At 36.5% G+C, this 21,384-nt stretch overlaps 1 protein-coding gene across 2 annotated transcripts in view; it reads right to left on the bottom strand.

Moving 5' to 3' along the window:
- Nucleotides 1-241: 241 nt before the first annotated feature.
- Nucleotides 242-21,384, bottom strand: part of YTHDF3 (YTH N6-methyladenosine RNA binding protein F3) — a 34,528-nt gene continuing 13,385 nt past the window's right edge. For both annotated transcript variants that reach the window (XM_052651707.1, XM_052651706.1), the window contains 2 exons: nucleotides 17,579-19,177; nucleotides 242-3,333 (listed from right to left, as the gene is read on the bottom strand). In XM_052651707.1, coding sequence (XP_052507667.1) covers nucleotides 3,310-3,333; nucleotides 17,579-19,159 — 1,605 coding nt within the window. In that variant the 5' untranslated portion in view covers nucleotides 19,160-19,177 and the 3' untranslated portion in view covers nucleotides 242-3,309. The remainder of the gene's footprint in view (nucleotides 3,334-17,578; nucleotides 19,178-21,384) is intronic.

The following is a 21,384-nucleotide window of genomic DNA, read 5'->3' as shown; positions in this document are numbered from 1 at the left end:
TATGTAATTCAATAAGTGCACTGGAGTGGATAAAGATTAGGATAAACTGTTAGCCTTCCTCCTCTCTTTAATTCCCCTACTTAATTTCAAATGGCCAACTAAATCGAGTGATATAATCTACTTGTACTTGAGAAATATGTCAATCAGGAAATTCATAACAGAGTTGGCAAAAACGTTAAAATTTTTCTGGAAGGCAATGCATATTTATAAAGATAAAATGGAAAGAACACAGATGTGAGTGAACAATTTTTATTGAAACCCTCAAAGATTAAGAGGACCAAATGGTGAGTTTGGGTACCATAACAGAAAATCTCACCTAACTGTACCATCATTCACAGGAATGAACAAACCCAAACACGACAAAATTCAAATTCTCATGTAATTGCTACAAGTGAATGTAAATGAACTAATCATTTTATCATAACCTTTCTTTAATCATATGAAAAAGAAGGGAATTTACATGGCATAACAAAAGATATGCAAAACTTCATGAAACACAATTCTCTTAAATTTCTCAAACTTATGTTTATAGGATGCAGAATGCACTTGAAATGATTAAATGACTTAAGCTGATTCTTTTTTTTTTTTTTATTGCAAACTGTTTTAACATCAGCTTTAACCCCCATGCATGGTATTCAAAAAGAACACAGCTTCAGAATTAAAAAGATCACTTAAGTTAAAACGAGGACTGAACTCAGGAAAAGGCTGGGGTTTCTTCTGAAAGGAATCTTCAAGTACCAATATGTATAGAGAAAGAATACTAATTTTGGTTACATTTTCCCCCTTACTGTTAAATATACAAACTATATAATACCTTTCAAAATAAAACACCCATATAAGATAAACTTTAATTAAGAAACATTCAAACCAGATCTTGGAAAAACATTAGGCAAGGAGTTTACTGGGCCAATAATGTCTCAATCTGTGATTGCTCAAAATACGGGGTCAGTCTCCTGTTGAAGAGCCCAATTTCTCACCCTTCTGGGTCCCAGGAGTTAAGAAACCTCCCATTCCTTGTGCTAATGAGACAACCTGCGATCCTTTCACTTAAGAGGAAAAATATTCTGCTGCACGTTGACAGACCAAGAAGGGAGAGAAAGTAGGTACTCTGAAGAAAACTTAAATGAGGGGGAAAAAAAATTCACCGATTGAAAAGTTTTGTTTTTCCCAAAGGAATGCTGCACCCATTTCACTTAATATTAGAAATCCAGGTTAAAGGCACTGGGAGGAACTCCTCACCACGAGTAGAATTACAGGTGACACTTCTGAGTCTGCTATTGCAATCAGCCTGCCTGTTGAGTGTTCTGTGACGTTTCTTACACAGAAACCTACTGTAAATGAAACAAGTTTCGATCTGTGAATAATGTAACAACTAGTTTTATAAAAAATATTCAGAGTTGCTAATAAAGCACCAAGAAAAAGAGCAGCTCAGAGGACTCAGAGCCTTTCTACAGGTCACTCATGCACAGTTTTCTCCCACAGGACCTTCAGAGTGACAATGGTCTTCTCTGACCCGTCCCACCTATATAACCCAAGGGACGTGGAAGGCTGCTGCGGGGACTACACCCAAACGCCAACTTTCATTATAAATAGTTAAGAGATATCTTACAAGATTTCATGGCTTACTCTGAAAAAGGTAAAACAGGTGCAATTTTCCTTTAAGAAAGTCTTGATTTTTGTAATACACTATTAATATTTTGATGTTCCCTTCAGTAAACACTGATAACTATGCTGGGACTACCAAAGCACTGTGAAGTCACTACAATTTATCTACAAATACTGTATTTTTTTTCACCTGAATACAGTATTTGTATATTTTAAGAAAATATTGTACAAAAAAAAAAATCATATAAATGAAAGCCTCAAAGAAATATGTCATTAAATTTTTGAGTTGAAGTGACCAAAGACCATAGTAATGAAAACATTTCTAAACATGATGTAAACATAAGTGGAGTAATGCAAAACATCAAGGTATTCAAACCTACTATATTGCTATTACCATCCTTAATGTATCTTTCTACATAGCTTTCTCCTTTTGGAACCGTAATATAAGGGGCAGTACATTATTTCATAACCATATGCCATCAAATCAGGTAATACAGATGCTTGACACGTTTAATTATACAAAATCAATTTGTTTCAAGATACAAAATTAACGTTGATATGTCATTAATGAAAAAAATAAGATGTTAAAAAGATAACTATAAGAATACCCAGATATATGCTGTATTCCCATTTATATAGATCTGATCAATAAAACATCAACACATTCACTTAGATACTGATTTAATCCATGGATCAAGGCCATATTTTCAAATATTTTAAGGATGCCAGGACACCGCAAAAGCCGGAGAAAGGAGTTGAGGAACAATATATGCTTGCTAAACAAGAACTATGTTTATTTAGCTAGTGAATACCTAGAGTAATAAATTTTTACTTCATGATAGCAGTCAGGCTCGCAAACACCCAGAAATAGGAATTAAGGGTTTTAAATGTAGTTATAAAGGTCATAAAAAGTCTGATTAGACTGAGGTACATTACTCAAAATTTTGAGATTCATTAAGTGGTAGCAAACAAAATAATTCCTCAGACAAATGCACATTTTTCAGTATACATATTATTGGGGGAAGGAGGGGAGAAGAATGTGCATTAACTGGTGAGACCCACCAAGCTGCATATCAATATTCTGTTACACCAAACAGTTTGAAGACAAGGGAAATGTTCTAATATAATCTCAGATTATGTTTCATTTGGCTAAAATAGAGCTTAAGGTTGCTTTGCCATATTAAAAGTTTACTACAATAATTTTCACATAAACATTTAGACTTTAACTCCAGGACTAAGTATGGCATGATTCTTTTGCTTTTAATCTGTCAAATAGCTAAAAATTGACAATTTAAAAACTACAACAAAGAAAAAGTTGAAGCAGTGTGACTCTTACATCATTGAACCACTTCTAATGGTTAACTGTTAGTATTTAACAAATTCAAAGAGTTAATGAATCCTTGCATTCATTCAGTCTTCTGTGCCTTAGCTAGGATGCATAATTACAAAAGACAGCAGATACTGGTAAAAGCTTCAGGACAGAAAGTGCTTGACGGAGTTACAGTTCTCAAGTGTGTTTGGTGAGAGTATAAGGGCAGACGCGCTGATGAAAACCATTACAAGAAGAGTCAATTCTGTGTTGTTAGAGTTCAAAGATGTCACCTTAAGCAGAAAAAAGCTTTAATAACGTCTTCTTTGACTTATTAGGCATTTCCAGAGTCTACATCATTAGTGTTGTAATTCTAACAGGATATCTTCATAGGGTTATTGTTTGTTTCTATTTCTCTCCTGAAAGAAAAACACAAAGACCTTTAAGGAAACATCATCGTTTAGGGATTTAAATTAGATGCACATAGAAAGTAAACCACGTCCATAAAGAAGTTCTTCAAATACTAATTCAAATAGGTAAAAACGATTCACTATTACCTACACACACCACAGTGGGAGTACCACAAGCCATTTTAAAATAAACAATTCCAAACACAAAGACCCAGTTCAAGAGATTACAGGTCCCTTCCACAGCCCTATCTTCCCACAGAATTTTGTTTACGTGGGACTACTACAATAAATGTATTTCTAGCCCCTTCCATGAGTTCTTGATGGTTAAGTATCAAACAGACTGTAAGTCCTGTGAAGCAATCAGAACTACTGGCTTAGGCAGGGTCAGGAGGAAAGGAAGAGGTGTGTTAAAGTTGCATTCAATTAAGCTTTCTGTGTTAATTTCTCCGTATCATACTCTCACATTCAGCATAATTCTTCATTTGAATAAACACTAATACTTATTACTAATAATTCCTTTTAAGAAAGCAGAAATCCCTTGAACAAAAGTTAAACTGAGTGATGTTTTCATGATGGTTATTAATCAAATATCCACCTGCAATACTTATCTTTGAGCCTGCAATTCTAACAAGTTCACAGTGATCCTAATGCTTCCAGTCCAAGGACCACAGCTTGAAAGCCACTTGTGTCTAATACATTCTAAGACTCTATTTTTGGTTTCACTACTCCTTTTTCATGAGTAATACAGATTCCATAATAAATATGTGCATACTTTGAAAATGGTAAAATTAATGTCGCATCCTCTGTGACATCAGGAAATTATTTAAAATTTTAAAGACAACCTAAAGTTCTTTGTTACTAAAGCCCTTCCTTCTTCATTTGTATATATTTCTACAACTTGAATGACAGTATTTAACACAGGAAGTTTAACAAATAAATGTCCTACTATACAAATAACACAAATAAACTATTTTATGCACCCATAAGTATCAGTGGGATATTATGAAATTAAAGACTAAAACAAAAATGAAAACAGACACAAAACAAGCTAATTTCCAAAAGGATAAACAAAAACAAAAATCCAAAAGCATAAAGGAAAAAGAGACCCCCCAAAATTAGAAAAAAGTAATAATAATTTGGAACCAGGAAGTTATAGTCTAATTTTACAAGGTACCTAAAGCTTTAAAAAATAAAAAATCAGCCTAAACATAAAGGAAATTTATTTCTCAGCTGAAGGAAAACAGATTTGCACGCAAAATGGTGAAGCCTGCTATAATCAGCTGGATTATAAAACACAGGAGGTAACGAATGGCTCACTGTTCCTTCTTCCCCATGAAATGATTAATGAGAAAGCACAAATATAAAGTGGCAGAAATACACATTTAAATCAAGCCATCAAAACATGTAGGTTCAACAGAAACACAAAAGAGCTCAAATCTGTATTAAAAAATGATTTATAGGAAATGAACCTTAAACATAAGGAGACAGAAAAGTTAAAAATAGTGAAAAACAAGCCAGATAAAGACTGAGTCAATCAACTGTATATACTTGATTGATATATACAGTTATATAGTGGATATATATGTGTATATATATAGTGGATTCTAAAGGCAAAAACCATTGTTAAACAATCACATATTGAGTGAAAAACATTTTATAATTACAGCAGTATTAAAAAAAATACAACTTTATATATATTAAAAGTTGTCAGAATTACAAAGAAAATGTGACAGGTTCTTAATTATAGTAGAATTAAACACATTTCTCTCAGTAATTGATAAAGAAGACAAATTGGTGAAAATAAAGACTGAATATACAGAAAACAGAAAACTGGGCTAAATAATTATGGCAGGGTACACAATGAACAATTACAAAAAGGAACTATATGTTAGACCAGAAAATGAAAATAAATACCAAGGAATCAGTATCATACAGATCACATTTTCTGACATCAATTTTAACAGGTAACATTTTAACAGGTAAAAACATCAATTTTAACATGGCAAACAGGTAACAACAATGACGAAATCTTTCCACACTGGAAATTCTCTTCTAAAAGTCTCCCGAAGACCATAACAAAAATTCCAAAGTTTTAACACCAGTGCAATATACTAAATCTAAGCCCTTGAATAGCGCTTAGAAATTTACAACTGTTGATTTGAAAATATATATATATTTTTCAGTTGAAAAATGAGCTCATCATCCACTCAGTATGTTAGGAAACGAGCAGCAGCTAAGTCCCCCAAAATAGAATATAAGACCCAGGAGAACAATTTAACAGAAAACAAAAAGCAAAGACAGCACAAGAAAACAAAAATAAACACTGATGTTGGGGGGAAGGGGTAAAAGAAGCTAACAATTGAAAAATCTCTAAAAAGACTCATTTAAAAAAGAGAAAGCATAAATAATATGAAGACTGATATAGCTAAAAAAAATTTAAAACACTATTAACACCAATATGAGGCTTCCCTGGTGGCTCAGACAGTAAAGTATCTGCATGTGATATGGGAGACTCCGGCTCAGTTCCTGGGTGGGAAAGATCCCCTGGAGAAGGGCATGGCTACCCACTCTAGTATTCTTGCCTGGAGAAGCTCACGGACAGAGGACCCTGGAAGGCTACAGTCCATAGGGTCACAAATGCCAATGTGCCAAAAATGTCTGAGACAATACCAACAACTTGCTAAAAACATAATTTATTAAATACAACATGACAAAACAAACTCAACAGTAAAAAGAAAACTTGAAGAGACTTATAAAAACTAAAAAAGAACTTTAACCGACAATTAAAAATCTATCCCAAACTAAAAACTACCAGATTCACGGTTCCATAAATGCATTTGATTAATTATCCCAGAATTAGAGATAAGGAAAAGAGAGAATATTTCTTGATGTATTTGGAGGTTAGTAATACTTTGATACTAACTTCAGAAAAGTATGAGAAAACTGAATCCAGTCTCACTTGTCCCAAAAGGATCTCTTATGGGCTGTTCTGATGCTAACAGAGTGTGGAGAGGAGCACAGGTAGGTGCAGGAAGGCAGTAAGGACAGCACAATAATCCTCCAGCATGGCAACGATAGTAACGCAGGGTGCAGGACTAGTGAGAAGTGCTTGGATTCAGGATATATTCTGAAAACAGAGCCAACAAGACTGACCAACAGACTGGTTAGATATGGAGTGTGAAAGAGAAATATCAAATTATTCTGGAAGGACAATGGCCCTCTACAAAGGGGGAGCAGGTCTCGGGCAGGCAAAGAAACAGAAGCCATATTGGATTTAAGATGCTTATGAAACAACTAAGTGAAGATGTTACATAGGCAATTAGAGACATGATTTCTAGAGAAAGAAGGAAAGGTGCAGTGTGAGCATACAAATTTCCAAGTCCTCAGCATGGTAAAACATCCTTCAACAAAATTCAATTCCTCCTGAAGTCAAAAGGTCATCAACACCTCTGCTTTAGGCAAAACCCCTCAAGTACCCCACATTTATATCATAAGATTTAGAACAGTGCTTGATACTGTCAGTATTAAACATTTGAATATGAGAAATTTCTGGATATGCTATTAGTAACAGACCACTAAAAACATGAGACTAAGAATTAATGAGCTACCTATCAGTGATACAACTTTTAGTGTTGTTTTAAAACCAGGTACATATGACACAGCTGAGGTCATAATTACATGCCCCAGTGAGTTGTACGAAGTAACACAGGGGGATAGGAAACCTGAATTACACAAAGGAGCCAAGGCCAAGAAGCCATGGGAAAGGATGAAACCTCTAGTGCTATTTCAGCAGACAGCACTTCAGACATCTTTAGGATACAAACTTTCCAAAGTGGTTCACAGAACTCAATTTTTACTTTTAGTTACGACTGACAATTCAAAAATAAAACAGCAGCCTGCAGAAAAATCCCTCCTCCCTCTCTTCACCACAAATAGAGGGCTAGGTCTCAACCAAGCAGATGCCGATATCTGACGACTTCTTCCCCACCCAGATTTTAGCAAAGGTACCGGAGATTGCAAGACCAACACCTAGAATTCAGCCTGTGAAGATGAACTCTGGGAGGAAGTTTACTCCCCAGCCCATGTCTTTTTGACACAGCTTAACAGATGAGCTAAGAACTCCCCTACCCTTAAGGGCAGGAGAGAGCTGAAAACAAAAATTTTCTTCAGTGTCCTCAGAGGGGTCATCACCTAAACATTACAGGTAAATGACTTAATTCCTTTTCATTATCTTTAGGTTTAAATAATACTATAAAAGTAATAAACTTTAAGAAAAAAGCATAAAAATCAAAAAGAAATAAAATGGTCTCTACTGGCAGATGGTATGACTATTAGGCAGGAATAACTACTAGAATTAATATGTGAATTTAGCAAGGTCACACAATATAAGACACCTCTATAAGCTTGTAGCAAAAAACTGGGAAGACTGAAAATACAAATTATAACGGCAGAAAAAAATATAAAACACTTAGCAAAACAATTCTGTAAGAGTCATGAAGTTTTCAACAGTGAAAACTACAAAATTTTACTATTATATTTGTCTCTCCCCAAAACTCTTAAGTTCTACAAAGCAAGGGCTATTTACCTTAAGTGGCTTACTGGTAAACCTTTAATATTTATCTGTTGAATGAATAAGGTAACAGTTAAGAAAAGAACACATAGGGTCTAAATATATGGTGATAAAGGATGACTAGCGCAAGATACACGCTAGTGTTCTGGTGCGGGGAGGGGTGCAGGGGGAACTTATCTGGGACCCAGTAACAAGTTCTTAAAAACACACAGAGGAATCAATATGCACCCTATTTTGGAGTGAGGTTTTAGACTATGATAAAATGAAAATAATAAACTTATTATCCTCTAGACTGTCATTCATAAGGGAAACTGTTCACGTGTAGCTCTTTTACATCCTAGGTCTTTTACTTTATGTGCTGCAGGGAGGTGGTTCCAATACCCCGTGGATATCAAAATCCAAGGTCGCTCAAGGCCCTCACAGTAGCTGGCCCTCTGTATCCATGGGTTCCATATTGACAGGTTCTTATCTGTGGACATGGAGGGTTGACTGTAATCATGCATTTGCTGCTGAAGAAAAAGAAACAGTTGAAATACCATTCACTTTAAGGATGATTGTTCACACCATAACAGATATGAGTTATTTACCAAGCTCAGAATAGAGTATTACTACAATAAAAATGGAATCATCTTGACTATTCAGAAAACCACTCAATGTCTTAACATAGAATTACTCACTTAAATATGCAATTAAGTTTATTCTATCAAGTGTGATATATCCTGGGCCAAAACCTATCTTCCAGAGAAATCTTTTACAGTGAGGATCAAATGAAAAGCAGGATTTTATACACTGAGTTTGCTTCTGTTCACCATAATGAACTCACTAAACAAGACTTCAACCATACAACAGTTAACAACTATAATCTGACAATGAGAAAGCATTAAATTAAATGTTCCACTTGAGAAAAAGAAGTATAAGAACTGTCAGGAAAATGTTTACTGTTGACAAAGATATACCTACTGCTCAAGTAATTTCTTCTGTATCAACACAAACTTGATTACTCTGAGACAGACCTAACATCATCTCATCTCAGAATCAAAATTGCTCCAACTGAGAAAAAACTTCTATCAGGGACTAAAACTTACTCTTTGGAAATACTCAACAATATAAAATAGCATAAATGACTAAAATATACAAGACTGTTCTGGAAATCGAAACTATTTAATAGGGATTTTATTACCATTATGTCTTGCTTGTTTCAGTTTAAGCTGCAGGGCTTCATCTCTTTCCAAGGAAAGAGTATCATATTTTAGAAGTGCACCCCAAAGTTACAGGTACTCAAATACACTAATTATTCTTATATGGAATTTAAAAAGCTATTAAACTAAAAATCTCACCTCAGTCTGTTTACTGATCAATAAGGACTTATAAGAATGAAGGAATATAGAAGAAGTTGAATGATGTAGTCATTATAACAAAGTAAAATTTCAGTAAAACATTACCTAAATAGTTAAGATGGCTATGTAGACTCAAATTTATACTGGGCAAATATACTCCAGACATCAGCAGTTTTTTTTTCTTTATTTTGTAATCACACTGGCTTTATCGTTAGAAATAACACACACGATTGCAAGTTAAAGAAAGTAATGCTCCCCTACCCTCCTCAAGTCCTTTCTATTTTAACTTCCTCTGACATAACTGTACCTGGCATACTAATACATACATTCTTGATTTGCCAGTTCAGACACTATTGGCGGTTTACTTGCTAAGTCATATCTGACTCTTGTGACCCCATAGACTGTAGCTTGCCAGGCTCCTCTGTCCATGGGATTCCCTAGGCAAGAATAGTGGAGTGGGTTGCCATTTCCTTCTCCAGGGGATCTTCCTGACCCAGGAATTGAAGCCAGGTCTCCTGCATGGCAGGCAGATTCTTTACTGACTGGGCTATGAAGGAAGCCCTCCCATTGTATATGATGAGCAATTTATTACAGTGAATGCTATATTCTCTTCTTCTCTACAACAGAGCTCACTCTATTTTAGTTCCAGTGACCATCCTTGACTTTGCCTACTATAGGCCAAGCATTAGGTGCTAAGGATTCCGCAAAGAATCCTAGAATCATAGAGCAACGCCAACCAAGAGTGCTCAGGGCATCCCAACCAAGGGCTCATGTCTCTGTCAGGCTTCAAAGACCACGATGTCATTTAACAGACAGAGCAGGCAGATGCTTACAGCCCTGAGATTCACTCTGTACAATGAGGACTATCTGACTCAAAACGCATAGTCTCTACAGAGAGATATTTGTTCTAATGTAACCAGCTAGCGGCTGTCATCCTTCTTGAATTCCTTTTTCATTCTGCTGAAATACCTCTTCAAGTTTTTCAAGGATATGTAGCTAAGATCTTGTACACCTAAAAATTTTATTTTGCACTCGTCCCTCACTGATATAATTTAACACTCATCTTCAAGAGCATGATTTTATGCCCCATTCCTCTACACAACAAAATGAGAATTCGTGTATGTGTCCAGAGTTGTAGATGAGAGAATTTTGATTGCAGTCTGACTCTCCTTCCTTTGTAGCTTATAGGTAGAAGGCATATAATCTGTCTTTTGTTCAGAAAGCTTGTCTCTTTACCTCTTTTTCTTTTAAAATTTTAAATAATCCTGCTAGTTCCTCAGTGAGCCCATTCATTCTGGAAAGTTCTCTTTAATCATTCTGCCCTCTGATTGCTTTTTTCCTTTAGAGGCAGTAGATCTCCTTTCCACCATGTCTTCCACTCCTTGTATTTTTCATCACTGTTGCTCCACATTTGGATATTTCTTTCATTTAAAATTTCAGAACTAAAACATTAACACTGTATTAATCCACTTGCTTAAGAAGACTTTTAAAAAATTTTTTGATAGTGTTTTTCATTTCCAAGAACATTTTCTGGTTTTCTTCTTTTTACGTATGAATATTAACAACTCAACTTTTGTTTTATAAATTACTTTCTGCTCTCTGAACTACCTGTTTCTTTTAGAGGATCCGTCTTGCCTTTTCCTTGTCAAGCTTGATTTTAATCAAATATATCAAAAGTGTGTGTTCACATCTAAGAACGAAGAACTATACAAATACTACAATGACACTGGCATAAATTTTTCCTTTAGCTTTAAGCTTCACAACTACCCTTTCACTATAAAAGAGAAAACCCGGCTTTCCAAGTTTTATATAACCAGAACTTTCCAAGTTTTATATAACCCAACAGGCTATGTGTGATTGGCTCCTCCATAGGGTGCTGTGCTGGCAAAGAAAGGTGGGGAATTCCTCCACTGCCAAAATAACCAGAAGGGGAAGAAAAAAATTAGTCAATAAAAAAAAACCTCTAGCAATGACAAGAAGAAATTAGTTCTTTACACTTCTTGTCTGTTACCACAAGTCGGCTCAACAACTTAAAGAAAAACATAAACACAGTAAGAAAAGAAAGGAAATTACAGTAACCACAAAACTCAATGTAAAATTTTAAATTACAAAAGTCCTATTAGAAAGTACAGGAAAACCTGCCCCTGAGACCCAAGATCACAAGACCCCAGCTGTGGGCTTAAGATAAACTAAGGAGGGTTGGCTGTAAAGGGTGATCACTGGTTTCTCTCTAAAGCCAGTCACTTTCTTTCTTCTTATAACAAATCTTTCTCTGCCTAAAAAAAAAAGAGAAAAAAGAAAGTACAGGAAAAAAGTTCCTCAAACTTGGAGAAGGCAAAGACTTGAAGTCATGTTAGCATAAATGTTCTAAAATAGTTCTTATTATTCAAAACTGCTTGGGTTGTTCCAATCTTAACCTAGATCCTATACTACAAAAAAAAAAAAAAGAGAGAGAGAGCGCTAAAAAACCCCAAAACACTTAAAATGACACTGTGGACCAACTGAAAGAATATCATGGTTACTAAGAGAATAACTTTATTCTTAGTAACTATACACGATACATTTTTAGGGTAAAGAGCCATGATGTATGAAATGTACTCTCAAAAAGCCCGTATCAGGCAAGCATTTTTCCTGCTGATGACATTTAGGTTGTTTCCTGCTATTTACTACTGTCAACTACACTCCTAACAACATTCTTGTATGTATCTGGGGTATGTGGGAAGTTTTTCTTAGGTACATATCCTGGAGAACTGCTGAACTGTAAGGTACTGAAATGTTCAGCTTTGTTAAGAAAATGCAAAACTACCTGCCCCAACTACCTGCTATATCAATTTAATACTCCTATCTGCAAACACATAAGACATTTTGTTGGTATACATTCCCTCCAATACTTGCTATTATCAAGCTTCTTAATTTTGCCAAATGAATACATATAAAATATTTTCTCACTATAGTCTTGAATTAACTCTTAATTCATTTCCTGAATTAAGACTGAATATATTTTTATACTTATTAGTCTTGTTTCCTCTCTCATAAAAGGACTATCCTATCTTTTGCCCATTTCTGTATGGGACTATTTTTTTCTTAAACTAATTCACAGGAGTTCTTTATATATAACTGTCTTTGGTCAGTTATGTTAAATTCCTACCAGTTTCTAGCATGTCTTTTTACTTCCTTTAAAGTATTACTTACTTAACTTTCTTTTGATGAACAGATTTTAATCCAGGCAAATTTTTCTCTTACAAATAGTAAGTCTTTTCTCTTACAAGTAGTTCCATTTCATGTCATTTAAGAAACCCTACTCTATCCAAGGTCACCTGAGGAAGTGTGACTTCCAGGGTATCAGAAGCTTTGAGGAATTTCAGCTGAATACAAGACAGAAGGTGTCATATAAAAGTGAATACTAGGATAATGACTTGCTGCTCCTTTTATTTAAAAAAGAAAAAAGGCATAACCAGTGAAGGAAATCCTAGCAAACACCACTGATTTGTCCTTTCTTATAGAGCCAAAAAGGACTAGAACAGACAAGGAACACATCCTTCATCACTAGGACGCCCAGAGTATTTGAAAGCAATTTTTGCTGGAAAGCTAGAGTGCAAACACAAGCATATCTAAGAGGAAATACACAAATGAGGAACAGTACCAGGGAAAAAGTGGCAAGGACACACGATATCCCAAATGCCAAACAGTTAATCAGTGGGGGAAATGACTTCCTGATGCGGTCCTTTCAAAGCCTAAGGAGAGTCAAGTTTTACCTACTAGCATGGCCACTGCACTGGCTCTCCCTTCCTACCCCTCACTGATGAATCACTTAACTTGTAACATCAACATATTGGGTTGGCCAAAAAGTTTTTTCAGGTTTTTCCATCGCATCTTCTGGAAAAACCCAAACAAATGTTTTGGCCAACTCAATACATCATGGCTCTCTCATCTCCACATCTGCAATGGAAAGACAATATGCAACTAACATAAGCACTAAAGCACCACACAAAAACAAACCTATTTCAGGGCAAATACCTGATCCAGATGATCTCTGTCTGGTTTAATGACAGGAAAGCAAAAAAAAGCCAGAGTCTGAAAATATTTTTTTCACACACACACACTCACAAAGACACTAACAAAACTACAATGAGTTCAGACAGACACTGGGGAAAGATAAAAGACAAAGAGGGCAGAAAAAGATAATCTGGGGGGATACTATAACCTGGCTGCGGTAGTTACACAAATCTACAAATGTGTTACAATTCACAGAACTGTACACCCCAAAAGAGCGACCTTCACTGTAAGACTTTTTAAAATTTTGTTAAGGATATATACAACACAAACATTTACAGAAGCTTAACATTTTCCAAATCTGAAAGCAACCAGATGTCCTTCAAAGAATGATTGGTTAATGAACTGTGGTAAATCCATACAATGGAATAGTAGTAATTAAAAGGAACAAAGAACTGACTGGCAAAACATAAATTCTGAAGATACAGTGCTGAGTAAAAGACTCCAGTGTTAAAGTTCACATGTAATTTCATTTATGTGAAATTATGGAAAATGCCTTACGGAGACAGAGAAAAGATCAGAGAATTACTTACTAGAAGGGGGAAGGGAGCACTTGACTAGCAAGAGGCAGCAAAAAGTATTTTTCAACTTTACTGTACTTTAATTTTTAAAATGAGAAAGGTAAAGAAGCTATGGAAGAGGAAGGAGTTTCTAAAAAGGACAATTACAGGAAGCAGAAATAAGCTTTCAATAGTCATCTTTGTGCTCAATAAAATCAAGATGGACTCTGAAACAAGGGATTCAGGTAAGAAAACAACAGGTATATGCCAGGAGCCAGCGTAAGGAATTCCACCCATGACAAGGTCATGGCAAGGCTAATCAGACCTCAGGTTTTCCCCCTGCAATTTCCTGAGCATCCACCCCCTCAAAAATAAGAATCTGCCGGCCTTTGTTCTCTGCTTTTCCACTTTTCTGATATTCTCTGGAAAAAAGTCAAATCAGGGCTTTAGTCTTCTGCATTTGAAAGGGATGTTTCAGTTAAACCCCCTCTGAGTGCTCTCTAGCTTGCCTAACAGGTTCCCCAGACCTCTTACAGCTTGTGAATTGCTTACAGCCCCTCAACTGGGAGAGGCACAAAACTTAAAAGCGTCTTAAAGATACAGAGCCTTTTCTAAAGAGTTAAAAATCGTATTGGTGACGGGTTTTCACTGTTGACTCAATGACTGCTGCCAGACCTCCATATTCTTTATCTTTTAGGCACCTGGGAGGATGTTAATCAATGTAAACGGGATATGGAAAAAGATATATAATAGTTTTGATGCTAGCAACACTAGACTTTTGAGTTACTTTTCTCTTTGTTATATATCACTGCACTCCTCTTGTGTTCTTGCTATGTAAGAATGTAACTTTATTTAGTGCTTTTTGAGAATGGCACCAGACTGTGGGAAGATCAACACAAATAAGTCTGGTTGACAAACCCTTATCAGAAAAAAGGCTGTAAAATGTTAATTGGTCCTTTTGGCTGGAAGATGATGTAAATTACCTAAGACTTGTGTATATAATTAGGTATGCAGGGAGAAAAGCCTGGTTTTGATAAGAATCTGGACTGCTAACACTGCATAACTTTGTTACCCATTGATCTCCATGTTTTATCAAAAGTATAAAAGGCCTTCTGAACAACAGAGGCCGGAGCCAGTCACTGGACTGGTTTCCCCCATGTCTCTCTCTCTCTTTCTCCTTTTCTCACTTTCCCTCCCTCTGCTCTTTACTTTAATTTCAGGCTGAATTCCCATCTGGGGCGCAGAGGCTCGCCAAGTCTACTTACTTGCCCTGGCTGTTAAGACCCGCGTGAAAGGGAGCCTAAAGTGAGGCACCCTGAGATATTCAAGTGAGTGCCGGTGGCCCAACATAGATGGTGCAAATTCCTTGTCTGGAATTTTATTGGTCTTCCGCGTAATCCAAGTTATTCAGCCCTCTTTCTCCACTTAATTTTCCTACTACACTGTTGTTTCTTAATCTAGTATCAATAAATAAATAAGTTTTTCTCACGCCAACGCCATCCACGCTTCGAATTCCCTGGATCCACCAGGGCTGGACCCCGGCAGGTATAAAAGGAGACATGGATGTGATAATGTAAGCAAACTACTGCTGTCTGTGAGGAACAGAAAGCCTTACAAATTACAGAGTCAACAAACAGTCAAATCCATGACATGGAAGTTCAATTCTGAGAAATTCTCCAAATGCAAAGAACAATAATAAAGATAAGAACCAATGGCACAGAAGGACCAAGATTCAGTATTATTTTTTGACATTACTAGGGAGAATAAAAAAAACTTGGCCTATAAATGAAGGAATAAGGAAAATTATGAGAGACCCACATTGCACACATTCCACACACATGTTCACACTGCAAGAATAAATTTTGTGCACGCATAGAGAAACAGCTATTTCCAAAGAAAGAAAATTTAGGCTGGTCTCAGACTTCTCCATAATATAAAACTATAAATAATATACTATAAATAGAAAACTATAAAACAAAGCCTGAATGAAAAGACTGTGACCCAAGATTTCTATATCCAGATAAAACAGTTGCTCACATATCATGGCCAAAGAAAGGCATTTTTTGGATCTAGAAGCGCTTAATAATTACCAAATTACTCTTCCTTAAAAAAAAAAAAAATTGATGATGGTAGTAAGTTAGATTCAAAATTAAAATGTCAAAGGTGGGTTTAGACATGTTATAAAAAGACTGGCAGTAAGCCATGAAACAATTTAAATGCAAAAATTTTAAGTTTAAATCTTTATTGTATATATGATTTTGAAACATAAATAATTCCTGACACAATTATAAATAAAACTAGGATAAATTTTCAAATTGGGTAGAGAAGAAATGTGAGAATATGTACAAGGGTGACCCATCCTTACTGGTGGGAGGAAGAAAAGCACAATCACTTCTTCTGATTCACTCTTTGTAAAGGTGCTTACAGTGGGGCCACTGACTCAACTGCTGAGCTCAAAAAAGCTACTTTTGATCCTCTTTTTCCCTCACTTCCCACATTTAACCTGGAGAAAACTCAAGGATATTCAGCAATTCATTGGTAAGGCTGAGCAGTGCTTTTCACAGTCAGTTGTATTGTGCTGAATTGTATTCAAAATTCAGCACAGTGATCACTAGCACCAGAATCACCCGAGATGCTTGCACACCAGGCCCCTGATCAAATGTACCAGATTTTCCTAGAGTGGGATTCAAGAAGCTGCGGTATCAGGAAGCACCTTAACTGATATTTGTATGGCGTAAGTTTTGGAAACTACTGCCTTAGGATCGTTATTTCCAACATTATTGAGCAGTGAGGGCTGTACTTGAAACAGTTCCCTCTTCTGTACAGACTAAGAAGCCACAAGATACTTAGGTTCGCACAGAAACAAACCACTGATGTTTCACAGACAGAACAAGTTGAAGTTCCTGCTTTATCTTCATTTCTACATAGAGGCTTTCCATCGTAACCAACTTAATTTACTGGAGAAGCTTCTAATGAGCTCTGCTTTACTAGAAATTTAAATGTATTATGAATGGAAAAATCTGCCAGTTGCCTACTCCATCCATTCTCTTCTCCTCCTAAAAACAGAACTCTGCAATTTACTTTTGTAGTTTGGAACAGAAAACATTCCTCAGCCCGTCCTGCTCTGTGATCAAACCCTGGCCAACCTGAGGCAAGTGTAAACAGTGTTTAACTTCAGGGTCAGTCTCCCTTAAAGTCTCACAGAGGGCAAATAACAGAATCAGAAATCGAATTCTGCAGTTTACATCTAAGTCCACTTCCTCTCAGTTCTAAGCTGTCTTGCTAAAGTCAGATCCTCACTATTCAATATATTCTGTACAAATGCTATAAGTGCACAAATTATAAATATGCCTCAGGAATATTAAGGGAAAATATCTATTTATCATAAACACAAAATCAGTAACATTCAAACATTTAAAAGCTGTTTGTCTCAAACTCCAAATACATATTCCCATAAAATTAAAGTTAAAAGATCAGTGACTAGAATCCTTAGCCAGTTCTTAATAACGAATGCAGATCTCGGAGCTCTGATGAACAGGACTCAAAGACTTTTATCATCTGAGAAGTATGAAGAATAGGCAGGAGGCAAATTCAGAGTAAAGGTTGCCCTTGGGAATGCATCCCAGGCCTTCAAGGATGTTTGCAGAGTTCTGTTCCATAAGCTAAGTGGTCAGTTTCCTTCAGGGTAATGTTCTTAAACTCAGAATGTAACACCACACGGCATTAAAGACTATCCGTCCATACATACCACCCCAATGAAAAGACCCTACACACAAAAATTACTGTACTCTTACCCTACGCATGGCTTCCTCCTCTTCTTGACGCTTTTCATAATGTGCAAAGTCATCAAAGATTGAGGTGGTATGCTTGAAAGTAGCAATTATTTTAAGCACTTGCTTAGCTTTTTCTAGGGGTACCTCTTGAGTGTCCCTTGAATTGGTAACTGGTTTGTTGTCATTATTTTCTAAGCGAATATGCCGTAATTGGTTATTGGGGACATCTTTGACAAAGATCCATTTAACTTCAAATTTGCCCTTCCACTTATCCTGAGACCAGACTCCAGCATACGCATTATAGTCCACAACAGACTTCATCTCAGCCACTCCACAGAAGTGTCCACTGCCATTCACACTGAAGAGCAAATAGAGTGGGCCTTTCCCATTCAGGGAACGGTAAGCCGCATCCAAACGCTTATTCCCATGCTCAGTACTACACCAGATAGAGTACTTAATGGAACGGTGTATGTCATCCTCAGAATAGCTCTTAATTATGAACACACGTCCGTTCTTCAGGTTCCAGTCAAAGTCTTTGGGATTGTAGTTGTTTATGGCCTTTAGCTTTTCCAGCACGGGATGCACTTCCACACTCGATGGGGAAGCGCTGACAGGAACGACACCTAGACCAAAGTTTTCACTGCCCGCTCCATTGTTCTGGTTGAAGCCGGCCCCCCTGTTCCGGGGCGCCACCCAGCGGTTCTGCAGCTGCGGCTGCGGGGGCTGCACTTGGTGAGGCTGGGCCTGTGGCTGAGGTCCTTGTGGCTGCTGCGCTTGTGGCGGCTGAGGCTGCGGTTGAGGCAGTTGGCTCTGCACCAGGGGTGGTGGCTGAATTAATGGCTGAGGCTGCTGGATTATAGTCTGAGGAGGCAGAACTGGTTGGGTTGGTGGAGCCTTTACCACTGACCCTTTTTCATCCCAAGTTCCAATATTCATGTTGTGTTTTATAGGAGGTGGCGGCACAGCGGAACCCCCGATTCCCACATTGCCCTTGGGTTTAAGTTTCGGTTGAGGTTTGGCGGGCTTTCTGGCAATGGCAGCCCAGGAGGTGGGTTTCGGTGCCGCACTGCTAACCGGGGGCACACTATTGGTTGCGATGCTGGTCATACCACTGCTGCTCAATGCTGTTCCTACGGTTTTTGTCACTGCAGCAGTTAGGTCACCACCAATTTTCAGTCCGGTCATGCCTTGCTCGATACTGCTAATGCCAGGCACCTTGCTCAAAGTATCATTGCCAAATCCAGCCTGTCCATCAGTAATAGCTCTCCCAAGAGAACTAGGTGGATAGCCGTAACTGCTACTATAAGCAGAACTTTGTGTTGATTGTCCCTGAGATCCACTTGTCCCCCATGTAGAGAAATCAGCATTACCAGGAAAAAAGTTAAATCCATGTTGACCAAGAAATGGAGGGGTATTTCCTAATGCCCCAGGCTGACTAAACACACCGTCTGGTATATAATGATGCTCTCCATTACTCATCTGTCCATAGGTTGTCAGATATGGCATAGGCTGGTCTCCAGCTGTGGACCATGCTGCTTCCCCAAGCGAATATGGAAATCCAATGGATGGAGCATAGTAACTAGGCATGTATGGATCTGACATTGGTGGATAGCTGTTATTCTGGAAAACAAAAGATCACAGTCAGGAATGATGTACAATGTGGGGGGAGGGGAACACCCCTAAAATCAAATTGTTTTAAATAAATGGGAAACAGATGTACCTGTTTCAGATTAAAAAAAAAAATATTTTAAATCTAATTTTACCAAGAGAAAAATTTACTGATGACTATTTTAATATATTTATAATAAAATTACAGAGTTTTTTGGGGGGGATGGAGGGTTAGGATGGGGATTATTTTTGTGTAAGACCCAGATCCTCTGGGCACAACTTAAAAACACTCTAATTTCTACAAAAACTTGATTTATAAACTTTGCAGAAACACTGATTGTTAGCTTTATTTTAAGCCACTGATATATCAAAAATTTATGAGTAAGGATTAAATGAACACAGATGATGCCAAATAATAGACAAATTGCAGTATATCTATGATGGAATCCAGTCCAGTAATTTTGCATTTTTATAAAAAACAGAGAAATGTTCACACTGAGAAGAAAAAAAGACTTAATATTATATAAATCCATATTTAGTTTTGCCTTGCTCATTTTGAAAAACAAAATGAAATTCTAACAGTTTCTTAATGGTTGGTAACAGGTGCCAACCTGTTCTCTATGTTCTAAGTTTTACACAATATGGTGGTGGTCCAGTGGCTAAGACTCCACACTCCCAATGCAGGGAGCACAGGTTCAATCCCTGACCGGGGAACTAAGATTCCACACGCCATGCAATGCAGCCAAAAAAAAATTATAAATACTTTAAAAAAATTTTACACGATAAATTTACCAACTTCCTGATCAGAAATTTAACTTAGAAATTGTTAAGTTCCTACCATTTTTCCCAGAATTACTGTAATTAAATTGGCCTTTATTTTGAATAAAATGAACTCATCATTCAGTGATGTCAAAATTCAAAGCTTATTAAAGAAAAAACTCAAATTTGTTAACTAGCCAATGTAAAAAATAAAAGTCTATGGATTTCTTTTGAAGGTAGGTTTCTTGTGCCCCAAATACGTCTAATACAGTCAGCCCTCCAGTCCACAGGTTTTGCATCCATGGATTTAACCAACCATGGCACAAAAACACTCAGGGGGAAAAAAAAGTTCACTAAGTTTCAAAAAGCAAAACCTGAATTTGGCACATGGGCAGCATGTTCACATGGCATTTACATTTTATTTGGTATTATCAGTAATGTGGAGGTGATGTGAAGTATACAGGAGGTTGTACATAGGTTCTATGGTACAGATGCCATTAGGGACTTGAGCATCTGCGAATTTTGATATCAGTAGGGTCCTGAAACAAATTCCCCCAAGGGACAATCTGTAATAGATTTTCACTCTATATTCATGGTGTGACTTTTAAAGCCTTGAACAGAGCTTTAAATTTTGTAAAATTCATCAAGATGAAAAAATTAAGCTAATATCCAGTTGAGACAATTTGTATTCCTTTCCTAAGGGTCAATACCATTTTGAAGTTTAATTATTCACTTTACATTCTAAGTATCCTGGAGCAAAGTGCATTGGCAGGGGGTGGTACGCGCGGGAAGGGCTGTTACTCTCTTGGGATTATTCCTGTCACTGCTTTCTCACCCAAGAAAGAACATCAACATGTGTGACAATCACATCATAGATACTACCTGGAATTCATTTTATTTTTTAAAAGGCCTATTACTAAAAGTTAAAGTGCTTTACTATTAAGGTATCTGTGATATATACCTCACAACTGTTAAAACTGTACACTATAAGAAAGTTAATCTAATATTGTCTTTTGAAATAATTCTTATATAATTAAATGAAAATAACAAAAGAATCAAATAAAGGTTGCATTTAAATAAGACACAGATTTACCGAGTATTTCCAGTGAAACATGAACTTAAAAACAAAAAACAACTGTCATTTAGCAATATTTAAAAAAAAAAAAAGACTTTAAATACACTTGACATTAAGTAAATTCCACTGTATTCAAAACTGGAAATATATGTGTCAACTATTTATTAATTTAGTTTTTAGATAATTATTAACCATATCCAAAAATATATTCAAAAAATTCTCACAATATTAGCATGAAGGAAATGAAGCCTGAGGAATGCTGAAAATCACCGAGTGGTTTGATAAAAAAATAAAATTCTTGAAGATAATGAGCAAACTTCATTAGACATGGATACACTCACATCTGTGTTTATAATTCAATCAGTAAATTACTTGTTAAAGTATT

This window comes from Budorcas taxicolor, chromosome 14 (assembly GCF_023091745.1).
Source record: "Budorcas taxicolor isolate Tak-1 chromosome 14, Takin1.1, whole genome shotgun sequence".
NCBI classification, from domain to species: Eukaryota; Metazoa; Chordata; class Mammalia; order Artiodactyla; family Bovidae; genus Budorcas; species Budorcas taxicolor.
This window is presented reverse-complemented; position numbering and strand designations above follow the sequence as displayed.